The sequence below is a fragment of the Calonectris borealis genome, chromosome 4, assembly GCF_964195595.1.
Source record: "Calonectris borealis chromosome 4, bCalBor7.hap1.2, whole genome shotgun sequence".
Taxonomy (NCBI): domain Eukaryota; kingdom Metazoa; phylum Chordata; class Aves; order Procellariiformes; family Procellariidae; genus Calonectris; species Calonectris borealis.
In genome coordinates this window covers 10,952,816-10,979,451 of record NC_134315.1, presented here as the reverse complement: position 1 = coordinate 10,979,451, position 26,636 = coordinate 10,952,816, and the positions used below count along the sequence as shown (strand labels likewise).

Genomic DNA, 26,636 nt, shown 5'->3' with positions numbered 1-26,636 from the left:
AAGATGCAAAAGCCAAGCTAACTGAAAAATGCAAAATCACCTGTCCCTGAGGTTTTCAAGGGAATGAAATGTATAGAGGTTACACTCAACAAATCACAATATTTTAAGCTAAATGCAATCTGTGCCCCCAAAAGATAAGACACTTCTCAGAGTTGTCTCCTGTCACAGAATCTAGCACCTAAAGAAGAGAAAATTTTTATTCCACGCTAGGTATAGTTCTCTGCGGTATTTTCCTTTATTCTTCCTAAGAGACACAAACAGAGTTACTGCAGAGATGAAGTCTGCAGATTAAATATACTTAACACAGCAAAAACATTCCAAACTTTTAACTTTCCTGGACAGAGTGATGACAGCTTAACTACTTTATCTTGAGCTGATCGTCATTTGCCCCACTATGTTGCTAGCCCACACTACATCCCCAATTTCCTACAGTTAGCATTATTATCATATTAATTTACACGTTAATGCTTCTGCTTATTGGAAAAATCTAGCAGACGCTATTTCTTGTTCTTACAAATGAGGAGAAATACAGCTTATAAAAGCATAATTTGAAAAGCACAATTTGAACTTTACACGTAAACAAGAGTAGAAAAACTTACATCCATTTATGCAACTCTACATAAAGTAAATGATATTTTATTCTTATTTTAGTATCTTCAAGTGACCTACAGTGTCTTGCTTCCAGAAACACTCAAAATACTTGTTCTTGTTCTATTACAAGAAACAGTGAAATCCTAACCAGACATTTTGGCTACATCCACACTGCCATATTACAACACCTCTAACAACAGGCTCAAGGGCAAATTCGTCAGGCTGTGGAGAGAAAGCAACTTCCAGCAGCATTCCCAACAGGCAGTGCTTGACAGCTAAGGGTTTCAGCAGTGCTTTCCAAGGCACTTTCCCACACACACTTCTGCAACTCCACTGCAGCCTTACAGCAACACTCCCCATTCCCCAGCATCAAGTAACACTTTTCTGACGACCACCACAGATCAGCACCCTTGCACTCTATGCTCAGTGCTGAAATCTAAAAAGCTGTGAAAGACCACAAATGCAGAGCCTTTGCATTATTAATATGGTGTCACCACCATGAGCTGAACTTTGAAAGTCTCCGGGTGTGTTGTGCTAACTACAGAGACCTACAGTTCTGTGTTGCCAAGGTCATACCACCCACCAGGACCACAAAAGTGATCCACTGCAGAACCAGCACTTGGTGAAACCAAGATATTGAGGGACGTCAAGGCAGCTGACTACCCAGCACCGACTTCAGCCAGGCAACACATCATCAGTACCTCAGCTGGCACACCTAGCTTCAAGGCTGCTTACTTTGGCAGAAGTAACTCTCATCCTGCTTCACCTAATTTTTCAGTGGGAGGAACGGGCCTGACTGAGGGATGTGATGAACTACTGAGGCATTGACAATTTGAGAGAAGCAGGTGAGGTCCAGACAGGCCACGTGGCTGGGATTAGACCCACAGCAGCACTTCACATCAGCATTTTCACCCACCTTATGAGCCCTCCAAACTAAGGACACAGCGTTTTCAAAGAAGGAAGAAAACCTGCATCAGCCCAGCCACCAGACTCCTAAGAACACCATCTGCTCCACCAAACAACTGGGAGAGGATGATGAGGAATTCCGGCATGGGCTCCACAAAGCCAAGATGAGGAATGCATGAAAAACTGTCTGGGAAGATCGTGGCTGGACATTACCACAGAAGTCCCAGGCCTTGGTAGGTGCATGGGGGATAGCTGTAATGCTAGAAGCTACCAGACCAGCAGTCAGACCTACCAGCAGTTATCTCCACTTCGCAGATGGAGGGAGATACTATACCCACCTGCTCAGATTGCCCCAAAAGCATGGTATCGGAGGTTGCATGAAGACTGATTGTGACCTGCTTCATTTATGCAGATATATATATGTATATATCTCACTATATCCTTGATTTCTAAATACCATGATCTCAAAATTATTTCTACTAATAAATTTTTAGGGTGGGAGAGTTACCAAAGAGATTACTTAGGAGAATAAAGAAGAAACTTAAATTCTACAGAAAATGTAAAGTGTATCCTGTTGTTACATAACTGTTCTGTTCTGAACATCAATAATTATTTAAAATACATCCACTTCAGAGGTCTTCAGACACCAACAAGCTCTTTCTCTGACAGTTCTATTAAAGCATAAGGGAAGGACTCCTTTAATACAACAGACATATTTTTACAAACCACTTTAACCAAAATTACACACTATTTATGTACACAATTGTCCACTAAAGAAAAGAATAAGCAACCATATGCAAACACCATATGCAATGGTGTTGCAACACATGGAATTATTTACTTGCACTAAACCTTCATTTCAATTATAGTATTTTTCAGATTATTTTTTAGTTAATGGCAATTTTCTACACATATGCAAATGTACAGAAAAACAGTCAAGCGGCCTTCCATTAGCCTTTTTCTATTCTGCTAACAGAATGTATATGATCTTGACTTCAATGTCTTTTTATACATAGTAAAATATACAGCATGTGAAACTACTTTTATAGATTTTAAAGCACTTCAAAGGAAAAGATAATAGACATAAATGTACAGCAGTCATGTTTTCTATGGTTACCTGAAGTTGCTGTTCCTTGAACATATCTGGATGCGGAGAATTGAGAATATCATCTGCCAACTGTGCCTGGCTATCAATATTAACTGGGGTTGTAGCTTTGCTACACAAGAACTTACTGAAGATCTCCCGAGCTCTGTAGGAAAGCTACAGAAAAGAAATGCTAAATGTATGTTTGCTTTAAAACCATATTTTCAGACAGTCATTTCTTACACTGATATATTCCACCCAAAAATATACAGCCATTCTAGTTTCCTTAATACATAAGCATTTTTCATTTAACAGCTTTTGTTAGTTTTAGGCATATAAATAGGGTTTTTTCCTTTAAAATTACAAATACTCATCAAATATTTCTTAAGTAGTAAAAGTTGCTGCTTAAGAATTAAAATAATCAAACTATGAAAATAATAAAACTGAAACACATCAAATGCTGTCTTACAAAGGAGAACAGATTGGTTTTAGATTTTAGACCTTCTACATAACAGTTACTATTAAAATAAATCCTCTAAGCTTCAATTTCTGAAAGTTAGAAAAAGGTTAAATATATATGTGTATATATATATATATGAATATTTACAGTCAAAAATATTTATGCTCTATTTTTAACTTGTTTACTTTGAAACACCTATATTCTGGAAATAATGAAAAAAACAGCAAACTGAGCTCAGAGCCCTTAAGGGTAGTGTTCAGAAAATACATTGTTTGAAGACAGAAGAAAGTGGATTAAAAAAATCAATAGTCCACAAAAGAGCAAAGATGGAACTGTTTCCACAGAGTAAACCTGACTAGATTTGGCTGTGGTGTCAACAGAAGTGTTGCCAACCTGCACAAAGTTCAAAATTCACCAAAACTGCCTGACCAACATAGGACTGTCTTAAAAGGATGAGATGCAGATTCTCATAATTTATGAACAAACATGTGCCCCTGTACTCAGCACTGGTGAGGCCGCACCTCGAATACTGTGTTCGGTTTTGGGCCCCTCACTATAAGAAGAACATGGAGGTGCTGGAGCGTGTCCAGAGAAGGGCAACGAAGCTGGTCAAGGGTCTGGAGCACAAGTCTTATGAGGAGCGGCTGAGGGAACTGGGGTTGTTTAGCCTGCAGAAAAGGAGGCTGAGGGGAGACCTCATCGCGCTCTACAACTACCTGAAAGGAGGTTGTAGTGAGGTGGGTGTTGGTCTCTTCTCCCAAGTAACTGTCGATAGGACGAGAGGAAATGGCCTCAAATTGCGTCAAGGGAGGTTTAGATTGGACATTAGGAGAAATTTCTTTACTGAAAGAGTGGTCAGGCCTTGGAACAGGCTGCCCAGGGAAGTGGTTGAGTCACCATCCCTGGAAGTATTTAAAAGACGTGTAGATAAGGCGCTTAGGGACATGGTTTAGTGGGCATGGTGGTGTTGGGTTGACGGTTGGACTCGATGATCTTAGAGGTCTTTTCCAATCTTAATGATTCTATGACTACACTTAGAGCAGCAGATATATGGAAGTTATTTATAAAAACATTATCTTGGCTAGTGGAGGCAGTGTAGCTGGAAGAGCACAACAGAGGCTAGTTTTTGCCTCTCCTTGACATGTTAAATTAACTTGTTCTGCACTCCCTTGCACTGGGCTGCTGCAGCTAGCCATTTTTCAACATCCAGTATACCTTAGCTCATTTTTACAGAGCTACCTCTGCACTTCACTGCAGTCTAAATATATCCAACATCTTAAAACCTGGGACAGTACTCTCAGGGGATTGAGAAAATCAGACTGAGGTTCCAACCCTATTTTAGTGAAGTCACAGTACAAAGACCAAGCACAGCTCCAATAATTTCAATAATCTTGAGGAAGTAACAATTTTTAGTAAGCAACACCATATATTGAAATACAATATTGACTTACCTCTTTTTTATCATGTGCAGGTACATGGTTAAAATATTCACAGGCCTGCCAAAATAAAATATTTTCTTCACTAAATTCTTTCCGTAGAAATTCCTAGGAGAAAAATAAACAAATAAATAAATGTCTCATAAAGAAAAGAAGTTACTTGCCATTTCAAACAACATATTTATAATGCTTGATAAGAATATTGAAGTTTGCATAATGGTAACATTTCAATCAGTCTCACAGTCCGGTTTTCTTCTGAAGTAAAAATCAATGCATGTCCAATATATGCCTAGTGCTTGTGCTTCTCCTCTTTCTCATTTCTTTTTAAACGTATACAATTGAGAAGAATCCATCAAGTTACAATCAAATCATTGCATGTACAAAGACAAAGTTTGAAACTTCACGTTAAGTAGTGTATAAACTAGTGAATAAACTTTTAATAAAAATTTAAATAATTTGTAACTACATTTAAAAATTACACTGTAAACCAGCTGTCTTTAATTGCAGTTCTACTAGTATAATAGAGTAGATGTTTATCGAGCAGTGCCCATAATCAATTCTGTATTCATTACAGCATCTTTCTGCATCACACGGCAACTATGAAAATTCATTTATCACTGCTTGCCGATGTCGTTACATGGGTTCTCCTTGGACAATGCATTCTTCGAGGAAAAAAAAAAAATTCTCCCAGTACAACACACAATAATCAGGACATTTATGTTATAGCATCCAAAGGTCCAAATGAAGACCAGGACCCCATTCAGTTGGGAAATTGTACAACCACAAACTGATTCAAATCTGTATAATTCAATATTTTCTCAGCATATGTTTCTTGAAAGCATTTTAATCACTTGGGGAGGGGGGGAAGAGGGGAAGGATATAAAAAAAATTAACTTGGTCCTCTAAAAAAATTATCTAGGCATTCACGTAATTAGAACACTGCTTGTTTACACTTTAGAACTTTAGGTATCAGTGTTTAATTGGAAATTTTATTTTAAGTCAGCCCACAAGCCACAACCTTCACTCAAGTGTCACACTGGTATCACTCAAGCTTCTTTAACATACAAGGCAGTCTCAAAAAGCAGTGTAAGAGGAATCTTCACAGAAATACTTAAAACTTTATTTGTGCTTTTAAGACTAACATAGCGTTTAGGGATTCCAACTGTAAGAAAGCAATTGAGATAAACTACAATATAGGGAGTCTAAATCCACTAACAATCTCTCAATTTAAACTAAAAGTTCTTCAGATACCTAACCTGAGACACCAAATGTATAAAAAACAATCCAGAGTGTAGTCAGGGAACATTTCTGCATTTTACATGTAATTACAGATTAAAAGAAAATCAAATTAGTGAGCAGGAACTGGAACTCAACTGCCTACTTCCCCGCTCAGTGTCTTCACTGCGAATCTATAGTCAATCTCCTGCTTGCTTTCTTTCTGGCCACGTGATTTGGGTACAGCTGGCTGCACAAGAATTCAGTGGTGCCCCAGTTGGAACATTATGTAGCCTTGCAGTTGTCACACATGGCTGGGAAGCTGGAGATGTTGGTTTGAACCACTCAAGGAGGGAACTTGCAATCAGGTCTCTCACTTCCTGGATGACTACTCTAATCAGCAGACTATTATGCAAAATGTGAGTATTTGCAAAACATGCAAAATCTCTTCTTCTTAGAGAGTAATTCCTGCTCTGTGACAAAGCTGTCCTCAGGAAAGGCCTATGCATGCTGAATCCCAAATGCACCAAGATGCTTACTGTGCAATTGTAAAATTAAATGCTGATGCTCCAATGTTCTTCAATACTGGCAGAAATCTGTATCTTTTGACTAGTTATAGGTGACTCCCTTCTCAGTCCATGCACTTTCTGAGCTTCCCTTTGAAGGAAGGGAACCTATCACTTGAAAAGGCTTTTTTTTTTAGGCACCATGACTCTGCTTCATGCCAGACTCCAAGGCTTACGCTCTTAAGTGTACATAAGTAAGTTTACTGGTGGCTTAAAAGTAACGAGAAAGGACAACTAAACTTTCAGTAGCACACTCCCAAACTGTATCATTTTTCAGGTGGATTCTAACATCAGATCAAAATTCTAATTTTTCCTTCAGTCTGAGAAGAAGTCTCAGTATCTAAGCAGAAACACTAATAACTCTTAGGCTACTCTACTAAAAAAAATGGAAAGACAGGGAACATAATATCCAGGATATATTATTTTTCATGTTCTCTGTTTCCTCAAACAGGTGTTCACTGTTAACGTGGTTTTTTGGGTCCCCACGCTATTTAATATGGAAGTCTGCTTATTAATCATTTGATTTTTTATGTACTTTTGTATCAAGTAAAGGAGTCCAATAATCTATATCTCTTATATCATAGGTTTCTTTACGTCCTGTTTGTGAAAATTATTTGGGCAGCACAAAATGTCCTTGTGATTCAGAATCAGCAACAGACTTTCCGTGCAGCAATGCAAAAGTGTATAAACCTCTATTTCCTTACATGTAAACCATATGATACTACTTATAACTTCATAAATGTGCTGTGAAGAAGCTTAATTTATGCTTTGCAAATACTCAATACTACTCCTGCAAGCTGCAGCTTTTACCAGTGCTGTTAGCTACCTTAATTACTTCCAAAAAGTATTTCTAAAAACCTTTTGCAGGAAGATAAGCCACTGTATAATTGAAAAAATGTTCTACATGGTTTCCCACATTTCAGTAGGCAAATGTGAATAATTACCAATTCTTAGGGAACTACTGAAACTACTGCCTCTTTCTTTTTTCAAAGGCTACAGATCCAAATGTAATTGTTTTATGAAATGGGGAAGCTTTCTAAAAGTTCTGATACAATGCAAAGTATAGCCTCCATTTTTATCTGAAACTTCTGCTATGCAGAAATGCATGGTAATATGTGTATTACTATGAACTCTTATTCAACTGCGAACCAGTTTAAACTTAGAAAGATTTAGTGTAACGAACTCCTATCTCTTGCCTTATGTAAGGATACTGTCAAGAAAGAAAAAAGAATACAGAAAAATTACTGCAGCGATTTTGAAAGGCCTCTTACCATCCCTCAAAGCTTACCGAAAAATATTTAACGCCAACAGGATCCTGAAGAAGACGCTCAAATGAAACAGCCCAGCTTGCAACTCTTCTTTCTCGAAGCCGTCGGCAGCTCTGTACGCTGGGAAGACTAGCATTGCTACTGAGGCTATTTTCACTGATGCAGTCTTTCAAATCAGTACTATTCAGCTCTGTTAAAAAAAAGAGCAAATTTGTCAATAAAATATTATTCACTTTTACTCTTCAGCATTGTTGACTTTATTTATCACACCTCCTGCTCAAGCTGAAAGTAGTGCAGACTTCAAAATATCCCTTTCCATTTTTATTAGGAGCACCTGCATAGTTAAAGCAACCCCAACCATCTCTCATTTTCCTTCTGTTCAACTGCAAAGAAAACTAAATGAGTGTCTTAACAGCTATCCCCTGCCAGAAGCAAAAGGGGTAGGCACAAAAGGCAAACTCTTTTCTTGCGTCACAAAATAAATATTTTGGACAAAATTTTCTGCTCACATTCCTCACTTCAGGGACTGCAATCCTTCATAAGATTATCTAAGGAACATAGACCTTTAACAACCCACCGTTCACCAGAAAGTGGGAAAAAACCCTATTAGGTGATAGGAGATAAAATCTCACACACTCTTAAATCAGCAGACAGGGACTACGTGAAGTTTTTCATGGAAATGAGAGATTCCCATTAAATGCTGAAAATTTAGGAAACAAGTCAAATGAGGAAAACACCACCAACGAAAATGAGGTAGTAATGGATGCCTTCCTCATCCATGGGAAGTAGAGGTATGTCGTGGTTTAACCCCAGCCAGCAAATAAACCCCACGCAGCCCCTCGCTCACCCACCCACCCCACCCCTCCAGCGGGATGGGAGAGAGAATCGGGAGGGCACAAGTAGGAAAGCTCCCGGGTTGAGATAAAAACAGTTTAATAATTGAAATAAAACGAAGTAGAACAGTAATAATAACAATGAGAACAACAACAATAACAGAATATACAAAGCAGGTGATGCACAATGCAACTGCTCGCCGACCGCGTGTCCCAAACTGGGGGTGAGCCCCCCCACACACCTGGTTTTTATACTGAGCATGATGTCACATGGTATAGAATACCCCATTGGCCAGCTGGGTCCACCACCCCGCTGTGCTCCCCCCAGTGCAAGCACCACCCAGCAACAGCCAAAGCATCAATGGGCCATCAACGCTCCTTTCACACTAAACCCAAAACACAGCACACCCCGCAAGCTACTGGGAAGAAAGTTAACTCTGTCCCAGCCGGAACCAGGACAAGGTATCAAACCATAGGTCCTAAATTTATCAGGGTTTCTGACAAAAATAGGGATTCGTGACTCCCTTCCAGACTCGAGCCAACATGATGCATTAATCTGGGGACCCCAAGTTGAGAAATGATCAGATTCTTTAGATCTCAGACAAACAGAAATTTCTTTTGTATTCTGAAAGACAAATTAACAAGAACCCGAAGAGAATTCAGGAAAATGCAACCTTGCGTAGCAGCATGACTGTAATAATTTCAAGTATTGACCCAGATCATCTTTGTCACATATCAGTAAATAGAGCATGAACAATAAATTCTTAAAAAAGTGACCACTTGTTCACAGAAGTGTAAAGGTGAAAGAAATGGCTGCTCAAAGTAAAAGAGGGAACTGTATACAACTGTCATTTAGTTGTTGTATGCCCTTTTACAAATCACCGCTCTCTTCATCTCTGTTTACACAAATGTCAAATTGGTATAGTAGTAGTGCTCACAGATACCCACTTCAGAGAGGTGATCTGAGGTTTAATTAGTTGTGAAGACACAACTGAATAAAGCCCTGACCTATGGGGTCTGATCTCATAATGTACCCTGCTTTGAGCAGGAGGTTGCACTAAGAGAGATGCCAAACTGAATGACTCTGTGATGAAGTGATCAAAAAAAGCAGACATTCAATTCTTTGAAAAATTAGCAGTAATAGATGTGGGAAAATAATAGCCTCAAATAAAATAGATGGTATCTTCAACAGTTCTATGCCAAATGGAAAAGCAGATATCAGCTCATTATAAATGTAAACTGATTGAGAGAACCGAATTCAGGAGTAGTAAGAAATGGCCTATTCTTCACAGAGACATTTTTATTGTTGTTTATTTTCCTCAGTTAATCACCTGGACTAACTAAAGCAAGGATTAATTTCACCAGTATTACTACTATATAAGATCTCCCAAGTTCTCCTTTTCTGTTACATGTATTTCAAAGCACTTTGCATTTCCAAATTCTATGTTACAAAACATTACTGTTTCTCCCTGGAAGTATGAACTCTGAAAGAAAGGACCATTCAAAGGTAGTTATGAACATAGGAAAAAGTATAAAGATAGTTATAAAGGTAAGAAAAATTAAAGAAAAAAAATAGTTCTGAAACTTCTTTTTTAAATGTATTCTGTAGCTTATAAATATTTACTAAGACATAACAGTTAACTACACCAAATTTCTGTAAGCAAAGCTATTGTTTAAGACAAAAATAAGACAAAATAAGACAAAGATAGAGAATTAGATTAGGGAGGAATGAAAATGTAACTTTATATTTTCAATAAGGATAATACATAAGGACTATAATAACATATCAGGTATACAAGTATTTTTCTTTGCCTAATTGTCATATTAATCAAAGCTAATTAAAAACACTCAGCAAATAATGCCAATTTTTTTAATAAGAAATATTTATTCACTTTTTCCTTTAAGACATATGAAAGCACATAACCAAGTCAACTGTTAGCTTCATTAGAGAATACCTGTCACCACAGTGAAACTATTGTGAAAGAAGCTAATGTGAATCTGAAGAGAACTGTATCTAAATTTATTACCCAAATTATTTTGCTTTAACTCTGCAGGTGGATAAGTTTTATTTTACAGTCCAGGATATAAATAGACACCCACTTCTTGATATATCTGGAATAGTTTCAGATACTGCCTCACTCCTAAAGGGTTCAATCCCCAGTGTTCTCCAGTGATGAATGATGAAAATTTCCTAGTTCCTTTCAGGCAAAGTCAGAAAGGTAAACTCATCCCACATACCAAACCATTTAAACCTATTTGGCTGACAGAGGGAAATTAGGGAGTAGCCACACAAAGTGCTCAACTCTAAACCCACAAGTCACAGCGCCTTAGGACTCAGAAGAGATTGCAAAATGGTAGGCACAGCAGTCATTAGCAGGTCAGCTTCGCCCTCCTCCCTCCAAGTGACGGCTGTTCAACTTCCCTATGGCAGGCAGGAAGGCCAAACTGCAATTACAGTCTCTGAGTGTTTACACCAGTGGGTGACTGCTAACTACCTTTAATTGCTAGCAGCTGCTCGCTCTCTCCAGCTTGTCAGAGTTACATTTGCTCTAAACTACACTGGGTTCTCGTTCCTCTGATATGCTGCTGACTCTGGAGGTCCCGTGAAAACAAATGAACCAAAATAAGACTGCCTTTTCAACAACTTTGAGAGCTACTGGCACAGGTCCTTCAAGGTTTTACAGCAGCATTAAGGGATTACTCATTCTCAGTAAACTGTCTCTGTTCTGGTGGATTTTATGTAGCTAATTCAGATTTTTTCAGAAAGAACTATTTGAATTCATACTTAACCCTGACACTCCTTTGTTTTCCCTTCAAAAAAAAACGCAGTCAATTTTCTTTTAAAATCTGTACAGATTTCTGCTGGGGTACCTGTCAACCTGAAAACAACACAGAACAAGGTTGTTTCCCAGAAAAGGCTGGGTTATTCTACTTTCTTTTACCACATATATCAACAGTTGCAATTAAAACAGTTACAACCTAGTGCAGGTAGGTTTAGAATCAGAGAAAAAGAAAGGTCAGATGGGAAGAAAAAAAAAACACCAACTATAACACTAGTACACAATTTATCCAAATCACGCTTAAATGAAGACTATATAAGCCGTAACTCCTGCTCCACTCCCCTTGCAGAGGAATGTTTCCAATGTAAGAGTTCAGTGTCAGGTTTCCCGACTTTCACAACTTGCACATTCCTAGATACACACAGCCCACCTTGGAAAACAGGAAAACTTTCCAACTGAGTCACATATTTCGTCTAATAATCACTGTGATGATCATTAGAGGAAACATAGAGCCCTGAATCCCACCCGCAAACGATCTAACCGCAAGGTTGTCGTGCAAAGTGGCCTCCTCCTTCTTCTTAAGTGTTTAAAAAAAGAAGATTAGCTCTTGCGAATCTCAGGATGCCAAAGGAGTTTACTGTGAAAACCCCAACTCAGGTGCACAGAAGACTTAGCAGTGTTGTGAAGTCTCCTAATGCCTACCTTCTTTTTTCCTTACTGTGTGGAAGCACCGACTCATCTTGCATTACCTGTAAAAGGAGGCTCCTTACTCAAGCATCCCGAATCCTGGGGACCTACATTTATTTCTGTTCTATTCAAGAACCACCGTACCTAGCGAGGAAGCACCACTTTCTGTGCAAACTCATTCAGCTTCATTTATTACCTTCTTCAAATAGAGAATTGACACAGAACGCTTTCTAAAAATCCACAGAAAAACAATCTCTTACACCTTTTGTGTTTACACATTCTGTGGAGGTTCTTGGTTTTGTTGTACAAAACCAGCATTATGTAAGAAAATGCAGGCATTTAATCAGGTAAAATCTTGAAAGTATACAGGATAAGATGGCTTTCAAAGTTTTTATTTAAATAATATGAAGCAGTAAGTCTGAATACAATTAATTAAGGATGTTTTTGTATGCATTTCTTCATAAAATCCGTATGTATTTTTCGACCTACGAATACTTTTTATTATTGTGAGAAGCTACACGTATTCCTTGTAATCATCAAAATGCATAAATTCATATAATTAAGATATTCCAGTTAATCACTAGGTACATTACCTGGATAAAGCTGGTAAGAACCACTGTGGTGCCACTTAATCAAATACTTCAAGCCATTCACTGAAAGCCATCCTTCTGAATCCATACCAAGTTCAGCTGCAACGTCCCGGAACCCATTGGGTGCAGATTAGTCTTACTGTACGGCACATTGTTCCTCTGCAACTTTTGGATAAGGGAAGCTAAAGCATTTCCCCCCAGAAATTCCTGGTAGCCTCCAACACCATTCTAAACAAATTGATTCTTTACCCTCATGGCTTCAAGCAGAGGAAAGCAATAGTATACTTAACACAAAGCATTATAAAATGCTACATAAATAATTTAAAGAAAAGACCTTTTGCCACTGCTGCTAAAGGAACTTGAATTATTTATGTTACAGTGGAACACAGCTACAGCAAGCATGCACTGCCAACGTAACTGACAAATAAGTCATACACCTGTTAGAGGAAACAATCCATCTGTATTTATAGTGTAAAAAGTGTAAACAGTGTTTCGTTTTATTTTGGACTTCATTGCAGATTTTTTGCTCTACCTTCCTTAGTTACTTTTTAAAATACAGTTTTACATTATTTATTATTGCAAACATCACATTCCTTTCAAAAAAGTCTTTAAGAACGCTTTTTTTCCTTATGAAAATTCTTTCCAGGTGATGAACACTAAACCCAAAAATCAGCAGAAACTGCAGCACAGTAGTATCTTAGGAAAAAGACTGCATATAGTATGTGTTATGCTTAAGTATTTGGAAATAATAGACTTTAGCTTTCTGGAACTGATCTCTGTAGCTCAGATACCTCACCACATGTCTGTCTGGGAGATGAATGATGATGTACTTCTACTATATGTCCTTTGACCTTAAGGTTTTCCCTTTGTCAAGTGCTGTCTAGGTATCAATAGCCAAAGTCAGACATTAGCTGGAGACTATTGATCACCCCTATGATGATTTACATGGCACAGTGCTCAGAACATCAGCCACAGCCTGCGTGCTGTGTACGCACTCTCACTATTCCTACAGTCAGCAGGAATGGGCAGTTTCCAAGATGGGAAGTAGGAGAAATGGTTTCTGCTATTCCTAAAGCATAGGTGCTGCACATTAATTGATCTATAGCAATGATCTTGCATCTAAGCATTATTACAGTTTGCATTCTGATTGTCTGCAATTCATTAAGCAAATCAATTACAGTTAATAGTTGCTACTGGTCGGCATCTCTGGAAACAACACTAATTCAAGTACTTATATCTTTTACATGTTACCTATCTTGCAAAGCCCAAGTGCACAGTTTTGACTGAAGAGAACACCCCAGCCTCGCACAAGCTGAGTTACCATGTAAAATAAATGCAACAAGGGGTAGATGGTTTCCAGTGCCTGGCTTTAATGTAATAAAAGCCATATGACATAAGGCTTCATTGACCTTGGACAGAAAATGTACAGAGAGCTGTCATGCCTCCTATTATACTGAAGGGATGTATATAAACACATAATAATTACTTTTTATACATAAATTTCCCTTCCCAGACTAAAGCTTAACAACAGTATTTATAGTATCTACTTATATGTACAAACACTAATATTAAGACTTAGTCTAGGAAAGGAAGTATGCACTGCTATGCTAACGGTTACGTGAGTGAAATTTCTCTAATCTAGACATGCCCTAAAATTTGTAAATCTGTGGTTCTATTAATGAATTAGTGAGATTAGAGAAGACTGAAAAAATTTCAGTGCTGTGACATATTCAATAAAAGTGAGATCCTGAAAATGTAATTCAGACATGAATCACAGCTTTTTACTCAATGCAGCTCTAAATGAAATGAATTAGGATTTTATTTCATTTCACTTTTTCTGGTTACAGTCTCTCTGGTTCTTATTTTTCCAATCCACTTTCTAGGTACTTAAGCATTGATTCAATATCACTCAGTATAGTTCAACGACTGTTTTTTACATAAATTACAGCCCCCCTCTTAAGTAGCATTTAACAATGAAGAGAGAGCCCATGTTAAATCTTCAGCACTAGTTGAAAAAATAGGTCAAAAAACTCAGCAGATAAATACATATAACTTGTCTGTTCTTTCACCTCTGCAACCTACATGGCCCTCAGATTCCATGACTTCACAAAACTGTATAGAATTAATTGTGAAAACACAATTACCTACAGAATTGGAATGAAATACAAAAGTCATATTGGAAGAACTGAAAATAAGTCAGATCTTTAAAAACAGTTTTCAGCTGGAAGCATAAGAAGCTTGAAATACTATCATATGAGTACTATCACAGGGATCTCCAAGTTTGGATAGGCAACAGAAATAAAATAATTTTCATTAACATGGAACAAGAACCCTCGTGGAGACAAGATGCAAGTACATTCCATTTTAGCTAAAAAAAAATCCATCAAATTTTTGGCCCCTCAGTACCTGAAACTTAATTCAATTACATATACAAACAAAAAAAGTCTATGCTTTGTCTTGATTTTTATATCAAACAGGTAACATCTGGGGGAAAAAATAAATCTTTTTCCCACAAAAACATAGGCTACATTTTAGAAATAGAAAGCAGAATAGACACAATTATTTTCTGTTTCCTTCTTTTGTCACTTTGCAGACAAGACAGATACAACATAGAGTCTATCTTCTCATCTAGACAGAAGTACTGTTACAGCAGTAGACTGTGTCAGCAGTAGAGAAGGAAAATACTTGAGCAAGTCAGACAGCCATTGGAAAGTGGCTCTGTCAAAAGGACCAAAACAGTAATGTTTCTCTCAACTGTAGTTTTAGTTTTGCAAGGAATCAGAAATGAGGACACGATGGAGTTTTGTGAATAGTATTGCTAATTTTGCATTTACATTTCCATGTAATATAAAAAATTATCCCTACCATTCAAAATATTTCTTTAATTTCACTGCACTAATTGGAGCAACAGAGCTTGTCCCCTTTTTATTTAATAAAATTGTCTTGTAATGTTGTCAAAGAATAGCAAACAATAGTTTGTATTTCAGTGAGTTTCTCTGCAGGATCAAGTGAACCAACTCCTGCCAAGCAAGACAAGTGAGAAAAGTCATCTCTTGTATACCCTAAACTACACAAATTCCTTTATTCCATTAAGGAAGCGCACTTAAACTGTTTCAATTAACTTCAAAGGTTCAGAGAAATAATCTTCTAATGTTTAACAAAGAGCGGATGTCCTTTAAAACATTAAAGCCACGTTAAAATCAAAACAAACAAGCTTAGGTGACATAAAGAAGAGTTTACTTAGAAGCACTCCAGAACTGCAAAAGCTCCACAGCGGGATTTTACAAATATCAAATTACTTACCCCCTTCTCAAAATGCATCACACTGTAAAGAAATTTCAACCTCAACAAAGGCACCAACACAGTTTACAACTTAGGAGCTAGAGCATATCTCTTCAAAAGCAAACAGGGTATGTAAAGGACAATAAAACAGAGAACAAGATTTTATCTACCATCCAATTATATGAAAGTCTACCAGCTCTGCCTTTTTATTATCATGAATGAAGCAGCCTAGTTATAATAAAAACGTGCATATAGAGAGAGATGTGCCACAAAAAAAATTATGCAAATGAATCAGTGACAGTATGTGAACATAATCCTGCAATATTTTCATTGGCATAGTTCCCAAAGAAGTCACAGAGTTCTGCACCACTTTGGGCTCACATCTTAAAATATATCACCTTATTTACCACATATTATGTTGCTTAATATGGAAAATTGATTCTTTTTCATTATAAAAGTAAAAACAAGCTTCAGCTTACCTCCATCAGAAACAGTTGCTGACTGCAATAAGAAAGAGAAAAATAAGTGTTACTTAAGTTTCATGGTAAGTATTAGAAACAATATTTGAAATGTTAGCTACTTTTATCATCTTATTAACAATAGATATAACATGAGAGAGGAAAATCTAAAGAAACCAGCTGTTACTTTCTCACAGGTGTTTCTCCCCACCATGAAATTTACTCCAGGCCTTTTAACCACTGTCCTGGAACTTGATCCCACTAGTATTTACTGGACAAAGTACTTCCTGCTGTGAGTCGCTACACTGCTTCCAACGGTCCTTCTTAGATGAACAGAGTCAATCGGTTGGTATATATAAGAAAGCAAATACCTTAAAATTGACCTGCAAAGACTTAAAATGAAAACAACACCTCATATACTTTATTCTGCTGCAACATCTGGAGATACGTGGAATCAATATTAAAATTCGGTATTTCGTCAGTCAGATGACCCTGAAAACTTCCCCTGCTGATCACTTCTGACTTCCACAGAGCCAAAAGGATGTTACGAGCGTTTCCAATAAGCTAGGTAAGAACTCCTCACCATCTCTGCTAGTATTTTCAAGGACAATTAGTCTTCTAGTGAAATGTTGAAGTTCATGTGCTTATCTTCCCTAAACTTCTCACCTTTGATCACAAATTACTTCAAGGCAGCTAACATTTCTGTAAAACCAAGTAGGTGACCATTTCCCAAACAGGTACTCCAGTGCTTCAGTGCTTGCACCTTGACACTCAGCTGAGTGAAAGACTGGAAGGACAGCTGATTTTTAGATTTAAGTTTGTATTGATTTTTAATGGCTATTAAAAATTATTATTATTTTAGTTTGGGGAATTTTTTTTTTGGTCATTTAAAGTGTCCTTGAACCTTTAAGTAACTTTCTAAATAGCTAAAAAGAAACTCTTTTATTTTGTACTGCTCTTTAAAAAGCTAGGAAAGAATGCCCTATAATATCTACAATTTCTTCACGACGGAAAACACACAGAAGAAAAAAACATACATATATATATATAACTCAAGAGAAAAGTTCTCTCTCCACAGTTTGTCTGTATTTTCCAGCCTTGACAACAACCATTCCCTCTCCCCTTCAAAATCCACAAAAACCTTTAGTAATCCTTAAAAGAATAATATCTTCTCCTTTCTTTCTCTTTTCTTCTCTGTTTCACTGCAGGATCTCATACTGCTGTTAACACTATCTAAAGAACATCACTTGTTATAAACTGTTGTGGCCTCACTATTCACATCAGCAGCAGAGGATCTGATCTAGTTTTTAATACAAGTATTCTGGAACTTTCAAAATCTAAACTAGTCTCTATTGACATCACTCCTCTGGTGCTTGTTCAGATAAACAAATACATCTTTTATGGAAAAGATCAAAAAAATGATGGCACTTCTTGTTTAACTACACAAAAATAAACGCTTCTGAATCTGTGAAGTGTAATAATATAATCAAAAGTGTACCCAGGCCTCTCATTTCTGTTTTGGGTACAGTTCTTCAGTGAGGCTTAGGACATCTTTTCTACTTCTATTTTGCACGTAAGTCTAGCAAGCTTATTATGCATTCAGAAGCATGATTCATGTTTGCAATTTAGAAAATTTAATTTACATTACTGAAATCTGTTTTATAAATCTGATTGCTTCTAATTTCTTATTCACATACTGTACAGAACAGCTGATGAATAAACAATTTCAATGTCATTTCTCAAAGAATGGAGAAAAGGATGACTCAAAGTAAAGTAATAGTACCAGTTTACTCATTAGACAGAAAAAAATAAAAATACTTTCAATGTAAATACATTTACTTTGGCAGCTTCCATGAATCTAGATTCAAACACAAAGTACAATTCTCCTTCATGTTTTTGAAAGGTATCAAGTAAAATGAATAGGATTCTCATGATAGTAAAAAGAATATTTACAATACTTTTTTCAAAAACTGGGAAGTTAACAATTGTAAAATGTCATTATAAAGGAAAATGGTGTGATTTCATAGAAAAGCTCAAACATTAGAGTAATAGTACCACTTAATTAAGTTCTATGGATAATGAGATACAGTTTTACCTCAATCCATTTAGCATAAGTTAATGCAGTGAGCTTTCTACACACCATAGTTTGGTTTTGTGTGTTTATTTCAAATGCTTTGCTTAATGCGTGTTACATTACATGTATCAGTATCTCAAAATCTCTCCAAGCAAGGCCTTAGTAATTACTACATTAAAACATTAAAAAAAAAAAAGTACCCATAGGAAGAACAGAATTTCTTATCTAAATATCAACCACCTATTTCTGTGCTATTAAGATATTTCAAATTTCCCTTTGGTTTTGATATATTCCAACTATATGGGTTTTTTTTTACATTACAGTGTCACTAAAACTACCCAGCACGTTCCAAGCATTATCAGTTTACTTCTGTAGATCACAGAATAAAATTTCTTTATAAAGAACAATTTCTTTAAATTCATCTATGTAACTGAACTAAAGCCACTTAATTCAACAAAACCAGCTAGAAACTAAAGCTTGTAATTATTGTGTAAGAATTCACAATAATATGTTCAAAACATGTTTGTGAGTACTTCGAAATCTTAATATAAACCTGTCAGAAATTGCATCCACATTTAGACAAAGCAGTTTCTCTTCTAAACTGTTCAGCTGAAACTTGTCTAGATTTGTCCAAAGGTATAAGTTGCAAGACCAGATTTTTTTAAACACTATGATGATCTCATTTTAAAAATTCACTATATGTTGGGGGCTGTTTTCCACTCTTCAGTGCTCATGCTTACCACCACTGGAGGCTCTTCAGGACAAAATCTGATCTACTATACATACAAAGTTTGATTATTTGATGAAATTTAACACTTACCACATATGTTTTAAGAACTACCTATTAAAAAAACATATGTATTAAAAAGCTATAAAATTGAACAGTTCCTGTATGTAGTCATTTCTGAAAGATGAGGAAGGATAGGGTATGACCCATGCATTTAGGGCTAATTAAAGAAGATTAAAAAAACCAAGTATTTAAGTATTTCATTCCAAATGACAGGACATATATGTATTCATTTTGAAAATGTACATATGAACAATCACCCAGAGATAAAATCTAATTGCATTCAACCCTCAAATCTTTCACAAGCAGATAAGAACTGAAATTAGTTCTTCAAATTAGCCTGACTTCCAAATCGGTCTAGGAAAAAGCCCATGGTATATGCCAGGAGTCTGATGGTAACAAATTACCGAAATGTAAAAAATAAATCTAGTTTAGGAAAACTAAAATGTCTTCCAGTATATCTCTTCATGGGAACTCTGCTTGCTCATCTAGCTGGATTAGTAGCTGAAGTATACAGACACACACACTCACCCTACAAAGGTGGAAGATGCAACTCTCTTCCCTACACTTCAGGGCAAGATCTTGATCCCTGTGATCCAAGTGAGGAGCTCAGTGCCAGGGCCAGGAAGCTGAACAGTGGCTTCCAAGTTATCATACACCGTAAAAGATGTTCTAGGTCTCTGTAAACTGGCAAATGCTTCAGCATATATTAGATAGCATAAAGTTCTGATTAAGAGAAAACATGTAAAATTTCTCTTTGTATCATCTCTCTTTGCTAGGTGGAAAAACCAGAAAGGCCCATGAGTTTTTTGATGTTGTGTTCAGGATCAGCTTGCAACATATCTAAAAGACTATTAGCTTACAACAATTAACAGGGAGAAAACTACTTTGCGAATACATAATTTTTTTTCCAGCATAGAAATAGACAACATAGTATCTTGCACCAACAACAAGGTAAAAAGGGACAGAGGGCATAAAGGAGAATAATTCATAAGGTTGAAACAGCCTGTATCTTTTAGCTTTCGTGATCTATAACCTGCTAGATGTGTGCATCGCTGCATGAAACTAGTCTGATGACATCTTTCAGTTGACAGAAACTCTTATCCAGAAAATCCACTCAGTTCCATTTTACATGGATCAGGTCCCAGGAAACTAAGTACTATCAAAGTCTGCTGTAACACCATGATGCAGAAAACCCCAAAATACCTCACTCATATCCCAGACATTACACTGAGCAAATAAATCCATGCGTACAGACTACCTAGATAACACAATACAAAAATGTCCTTTTTCTCCACTTCAAGATTTGTCATTCAAGTCAAAGTCATGCTCAAGTACTTGAGTAGAACAAAGGGAAAGATGGGGATACCAGGAGGGATGACACGTACTAGGAAATGCCAGGCCTTAGCAATAAAACAGAGCAACATGAAATCATCTGTGCTAATAGAATGTGGGTGAGTGCCTTCCTGAGTCAAAAAAGACATATCTATTTCCAACTCCTTCTGAGATGGAGAGGGATAAAAATCTATAAGGAGAGTGAAGATGTATTCCTCCCTCCTACCATAACAATGACAAAATCACAGACTAAACAAAGACATCTCTTTCTTTCCTGGGCATCCAGGAAGATTCAGAGAAAAAGGGATTAAAAATAACCTCTCTATGTGTCCTTTCTAAAGTGCACTTTCTTCCAATACAGGCATCAACTTTTTGCTGCATCCAAAGAATGCTGCATCTGACTGCTGCCTTCAGAATCTGTTAGACTTACCTAGTACAATAATATACTACACACTTTTACAAAAGCCCCTCTGATTAAGCCTTTCAGCTTGGAATAGCATACCTAGCTCCATCAACCTTCTAAACTGATTTTCTCGTATGATTTCAATATACAAAATAAGTTTGGGAAACTTGTCGTGTTCTTTAAGAGATGAAGCACTGAGGATTTACAGACTGAATAGAAATAGCCAACTTTCAAACATTCTGTCACTTAGCTCAGGGAAAGCCTATCACTCAGTCGACTGTCTGCTTGCACCTAGCTTTGTTCAAACTCCTTATTAAATCACCTGAAGCAACTTCTCCTTTTGCCATGGTGTGAATTATGAGCGGGTCCCTAGATCTTCAGGCACATTACTCCAGGAGTTACATTACATACATGTATTTTTATCCTTTTAAATACATTACAGCATTAACATTGTACAAATGCCATGAACTCCAATGATCTCTGGGAGGGAGATCATGTCTCAAAATATGGTATACACTGTTCTAACATTTTAAATAAAAAATAAAGCCATGTTACTTATAAATTATTGTTAGATTTTTCTTCTGATAAATAATCTCAAATGTACTTCTCACCTAAATATTAGAGTAATATAATAGTATTTTCATCCTCGTTTCAAAACATTCTTGCAATTCATTTCATTATTTAGAATTTTATGAGAAGGATATCCCTTCAGAATGCCACTTAAAGGAGGACTATTACATAATTTGTCTTTTCAATCCTCTACCACCAAAGAAGTGCATTTATAATAGTTAATACAAAAGTATTATAGATGTAAGAATTCCCAAGGAAAAAAAATACAGTACAACTACTGTACAATAATTTTACTGAATACATTCTTGTCTGAAAGTTAAATATTTTTGTCAAATATTTGAATCTATAAAAACAACATATGAACAGTAAACGATGTGACATTTGGAATTCCTTTAAGAAATAAATGTTCGACTTTTTACCCCAAACAAAACCAATCTTACCACATATAAACAGAGTGCCTTAAATGCCAAATCCATCCCTAAAATTACTTTGATGAAGATATATACAAGATATATACAGTTTTAGCTAAAGATATAATACTTGATATAATGGTACAGAAAGCACATACAAAATACATTGCACAGAATTTAAAAATAGGCACAGATTATAAAGATACTGATTTTTTAGCTTTATACATATCGGGCACAGTTCATAAATACATCTCAAAATCTGAATGTTAGTTGGTACAGTAAGATTCCCTTTACTCTTCTCTGATAATAAAGCCCAATGTTTGCATTTTACAAAGGAATTTTAACTCAAATACTTTAAAGTAAAAAAGTTTAAAGACTAAGCAAAAAGCATTCTGAAGCTGATAACATTCTTCTCTAATTTCTTGCCAATAACAATAGCCTCTTCTAATTTCTCACTGCAACAATGCCTTGCCTTAGCTAAATATAATTCATATTACTTACCCGCTCTTCGTAAGAAACAGCAGTTATTTTTCCTAACAGTACTCTTCCTAAATTCATCTTCTCTTCACTTAATATGGAAAAAGCATTTCCTTAACACATCAGCTTCTCAAAGATTAAACTAAAAAAATTCAACCCTGTTCCATGCCTGTACATGCCAGTAAAGTTTAAAGGCATTTCGTATGAAGTTCTATTTTACTCCCTTTATGTTACCCATAGCAACAGGCCAATGCAGGAAGCTGTGGTTCGTCAGGGATTCAGATTAGATCTCAATTATCTCTCACCAGAAAAGCTAGATCATTTTATATAAATCGTGCTGATTGTATTTTAAAACATTTCCTATAACAAATCAGGAAAATAAAATGACGTTGAATTGTGTGACAGTCCTGTATTCAATAAAACAGATTTCCAAGACAGTTTTCAGAAAAACATTAGTTAATCACCCTAACATTAGTTACAGAAACATTTACATAGTAAACCACTATTTTCAGAGGTTTACATAATGCAAGCCAGAATAAAGTAGGACCTCAAATGGTCTATTCTGCTTAACTTTTCAGTGGTTAACACTATAAATTGCACGTAAAAATCCTCAGTACAAGGAAACTTGGCATATTTGGTTAAACCTAGGAGCAGCCCATTGTCACTAAAGACAAAATTCTTTCAGAAACCAACTGATATTCTGCCCTTCCTTCCTCACTACCCGAGCCTGTGCTCAACTGATGTCAAGACAGTTCTGTGCACAGCGCCTTAGGAACAGAGAGCAAAATAGGCTACTTGTAATGTAAGAGGGAAGTGCTATTAACCTGCCTGTGACAGCAGTGTCTTCAAGAGACTGTATATGGAACGTATAAGATTTCATGGAGTTTGCTGCTATTCACAAGTAAATAGCGATAGTACCTAAACCATTCATTGCTGTTATTTTTTAAGCAATCAGAATACAATTTTCTGCTAAAAATAAACACCAGAATTGCAAACTGGAAATTATTAGTGGGCATTTTTATGGTAGTGGGATGTCCTTAAAGCCAAGGTGGACTTACTAGTAGTAGTTTAGGAAAGAGGAATCTTCTCCCTTGTTCAATGCAGTATGTGGAATCCCTCACATCCATACAGTTCCTAGGTTGAGCCCCTAACATAAAAACAACCCTATGAAGAAGGCAAATATTACTCTGAACTTATAAAGACAGAAGATGAAGCAAAAAGAAGTTAAGAGCCTCAAGATCTCACAGTAAGATTGGCTTGCAAAAGACAGTCCAAGTCTGCACATCTTCCTATTTGGATTTAGGATGAAGAGACTTGGTTAACAGAAAAACTCAATCTTCTCAATTTAATTTAGAGTGATCAGAGAAGGAATTTTAAGCTAATTGCAGATGAAAATGGAGGAAGCATTCTTTAATAAGCATTCCAGAGACATAAGCAAATTGGTGCAACGGACAAAGTTCATTTTATGATTGATTACTTGTTTGAATAGGCACACCACTGCACTTTTGAATGCTGTCTTCTACAAGTATTTAATACCATGAAGAAATGCAATGGAAACAAATGGGTGGGTAGACAGGAAGGAATGTGCTTTACAAATTATACCCTCCATTATTTTAGGACTTAAGAAGCAAATGCCCTACGATACTTGCGCAGAACAGTTTTACTATGTGTGGATAAGTATCAAAAATTTATGATTTTATAAAGAAAAAATGCCAGAGCTGTTTAAATACTGCATTTTGCTTGACACTAAACGAAGTAGAATGCAGAATGTATTTTCACTGTCAATACCTTAACCAAACAGCAACACCATTAACAAATAGGCAGGTGACCAGGTGCATAATAATTCTTACATTGGGTAAGTAAAAAGCACAAATGGATCAGAAATGCCTAGAGAACTTTCCTGTGAACACCCCTTCGGGGTAACACAAAAAAGGACTTTCATCAATAGTGTTTACTTAACACTCAACCTAAGTCCTCTAGGAATCACCTAGAAAGACCAAATGTACTAGCAGAGTTTTAACAGGTGAGGATGTTACCCTCAAGAACACAAGAATGATTAGGAAAAAAAGTAACTCCACATGCAACAGGATGTAGCTGCAAGACTAGCAGTTCACCAAAGCAACCGTAGTGACATTGTTAGGAACACTGTGTGTGGGCAATGTTTTATACATTCTAGGCACTCATACTTGGCGTTATAAACCTAATAATCCCCTAGTTTAAACAGACCTTTACAGTTGTTGATTTTATTTCATTGAACTAAGCATTGCACGTCCACATTTTTTCCATACAGTGCCTCTACTAGCACTGCAAATAAGTTCTACGAATTAGACAGTACCAGTTAATGATAATGGCTATGAAATGTCATGTGACTCTGAAAGCCCTTTAAAAAATTCGTATCCCTCTACATTTTCACAGATTATTTCAGCAGCTGCCAGATTCAAAATCTTGTGATTTTGTGTACCATATTTGTAAACCAGGCAGGCTACTCAAAGTTCAAAGGTCAAAAGCAGAAGGAATGTTAATTTGCAAAGTTATTAATGAAAAGTGTTAAAATATGACACAACAGCTTTAAAAACCTTATTCAGATATACCAAAGACGACAGTTGTAAACCCACATCCATCTGCTTAGAAGCTAAACTGTGGGAAGGGGTAGAGACCCCAGATATGGTTGATCTGTTTTTCTCTTCTATCCTCCCTCCACTTCCTGCTCATATTTTCTTTTGTACATTTGTTTTCAGAGCAGAAAAAGCTGAAGAGAAAGACAGAATGACAGAAAGCCTGGATAAGTTCTAACTTGTCAAAAGATGAATAGGATTTAATATATCTCTGACTCCTGAAAGAAGAAAACACACACAAAAAACGCCAGCAACTAGAAAGAGGCGATCCCCTGGACCAGCTCCTACTCACACAAATTCCTAAAGTAAATTTGACGTTGGCAGAATGCACCATCAAAAATCTTAAATCTCATCAATATCAAGTATTTCTTTTTTTATCTCATATTAAAGAAAGTAACAACAACTTGTGTGAAAGCCAGAGGAAAAATATCTGTTAAGAATATGATTTAGCTCACTGACCCTAGATACTGAAATAAAAAGCAGGAGTATCAAAAAGCCTACACACAAATCAAGAAAACTGCTATAAAATAAAATGGTTTTTTTTCCTAACTCCCCAAATTTTCTATCATCTGTCTAGATATATTTTTGTCAATGATTTGTCAGCTACTCAACAATAAACAGACCCCATATGTGCTACTGATTAAAAGAGGGAAGATTCTCTTATTTACAACATTGTGGTTTCCCTCTATCAATTTTAAAGATAAAAGTCCTTCCTATTCCAAGGCGATATTAACGAAAAATATTTTCAAGCCAAACTGTTTGGAATTTGTTCGTGTATAAATAACTGAAATACAAGCCGCCTTGTTAAATACCAAGACTTCCCATCAATAAATTCAGTGAAGCAGAGACGGGATGCAAACTGCTGTTCCGAGTGCCCCCTGCTGTCTGCCTACACTTCTGAGACGGATGCACACTTTTTAAAGCATTAAGTTCAGGAAGATTTGCCATCCAGAAATCTACTTTAAGAACAAATATTTGGTTTTGAAAGCCATATTGTGAACTTTGAAAAATAATTCCGTAGAGCCTGACTGTAAACTGATAATAAAAAATACACTTTTTCAAAAATGTTTTTAAACAATTACTTTTTTTTTCCTTCTGTTGATCAACATTTTAAGACAACTGAATTCTCTCCACTAATAAAAACGTGCAGAAACAGCATAACTTGCACATCCAGATGGAAGGTGACTTGCAGCCCAATAGTAAATTAAAATTGAATTACATATTAAGGAGGATATGATTAAGTGACAGATCACTGAAACACATTAAGCCACTTCTGAATTTCCTACTACTGCAGATGGAGCCTCTAATAATCAATAGATTTTGAGGAAATCAATGTAAAACTGAGCATGAAAACTACTGAATTTTAAGTAAACAATGCATATATATCTTCCTAAGCCTTGCAACTGTTTCTTTCCTTTCTCATTTTAAGAACTGGTAGTTTTGCTGCTATACTTTTAGCATTAAATACAATTATACTCTGAGATATACAGACATAAAGAATAAAACCATAACGTCAAAATTTGATAATACAGCTAGGACCTTTACTTACTATGTGTATTCTGAGCAATAAGAAGCTAAAACTGGTCTGAAGTCTCTACCTCAGAAATATTGTATTCTATAAATACTTCTCATTTATTTTCAGTTATTGTAATAACTCATACCATCTGGATTCTGTTTTATTGGACAAAAATCCAGCTGGAAGAAAAAAAAAAATCATTTTAGCTGCACACCTTAAAAAAACACTGTAACAATTTGAAGGTAACTTACAACTTTAACATGACATTCTTGCTTTACGGAAACGTGCAAGTA

General features: G+C 36.3%; 1 protein-coding gene across 2 annotated transcripts in view; it reads right to left on the bottom strand.

Moving 5' to 3' along the window:
* RGS12 (regulator of G protein signaling 12) overlaps window positions 1–26,636 on the bottom strand; it is an 89,768-nt gene that overhangs the window by 28,529 nt on the left and 34,603 nt on the right. For both annotated transcript variants that reach the window (XM_075148636.1, XM_075148635.1), the window contains 4 exons: window positions 16,178–16,199; window positions 7,547–7,716; window positions 4,493–4,585; window positions 2,615–2,758 (listed from right to left, as the gene is read on the bottom strand). In XM_075148636.1, coding sequence (XP_075004737.1) covers window positions 2,615–2,758; window positions 4,493–4,585; window positions 7,547–7,716; window positions 16,178–16,199 — 429 coding nt within the window. The remainder of the gene's footprint in view (window positions 1–2,614; window positions 2,759–4,492; window positions 4,586–7,546; window positions 7,717–16,177; window positions 16,200–26,636) is intronic.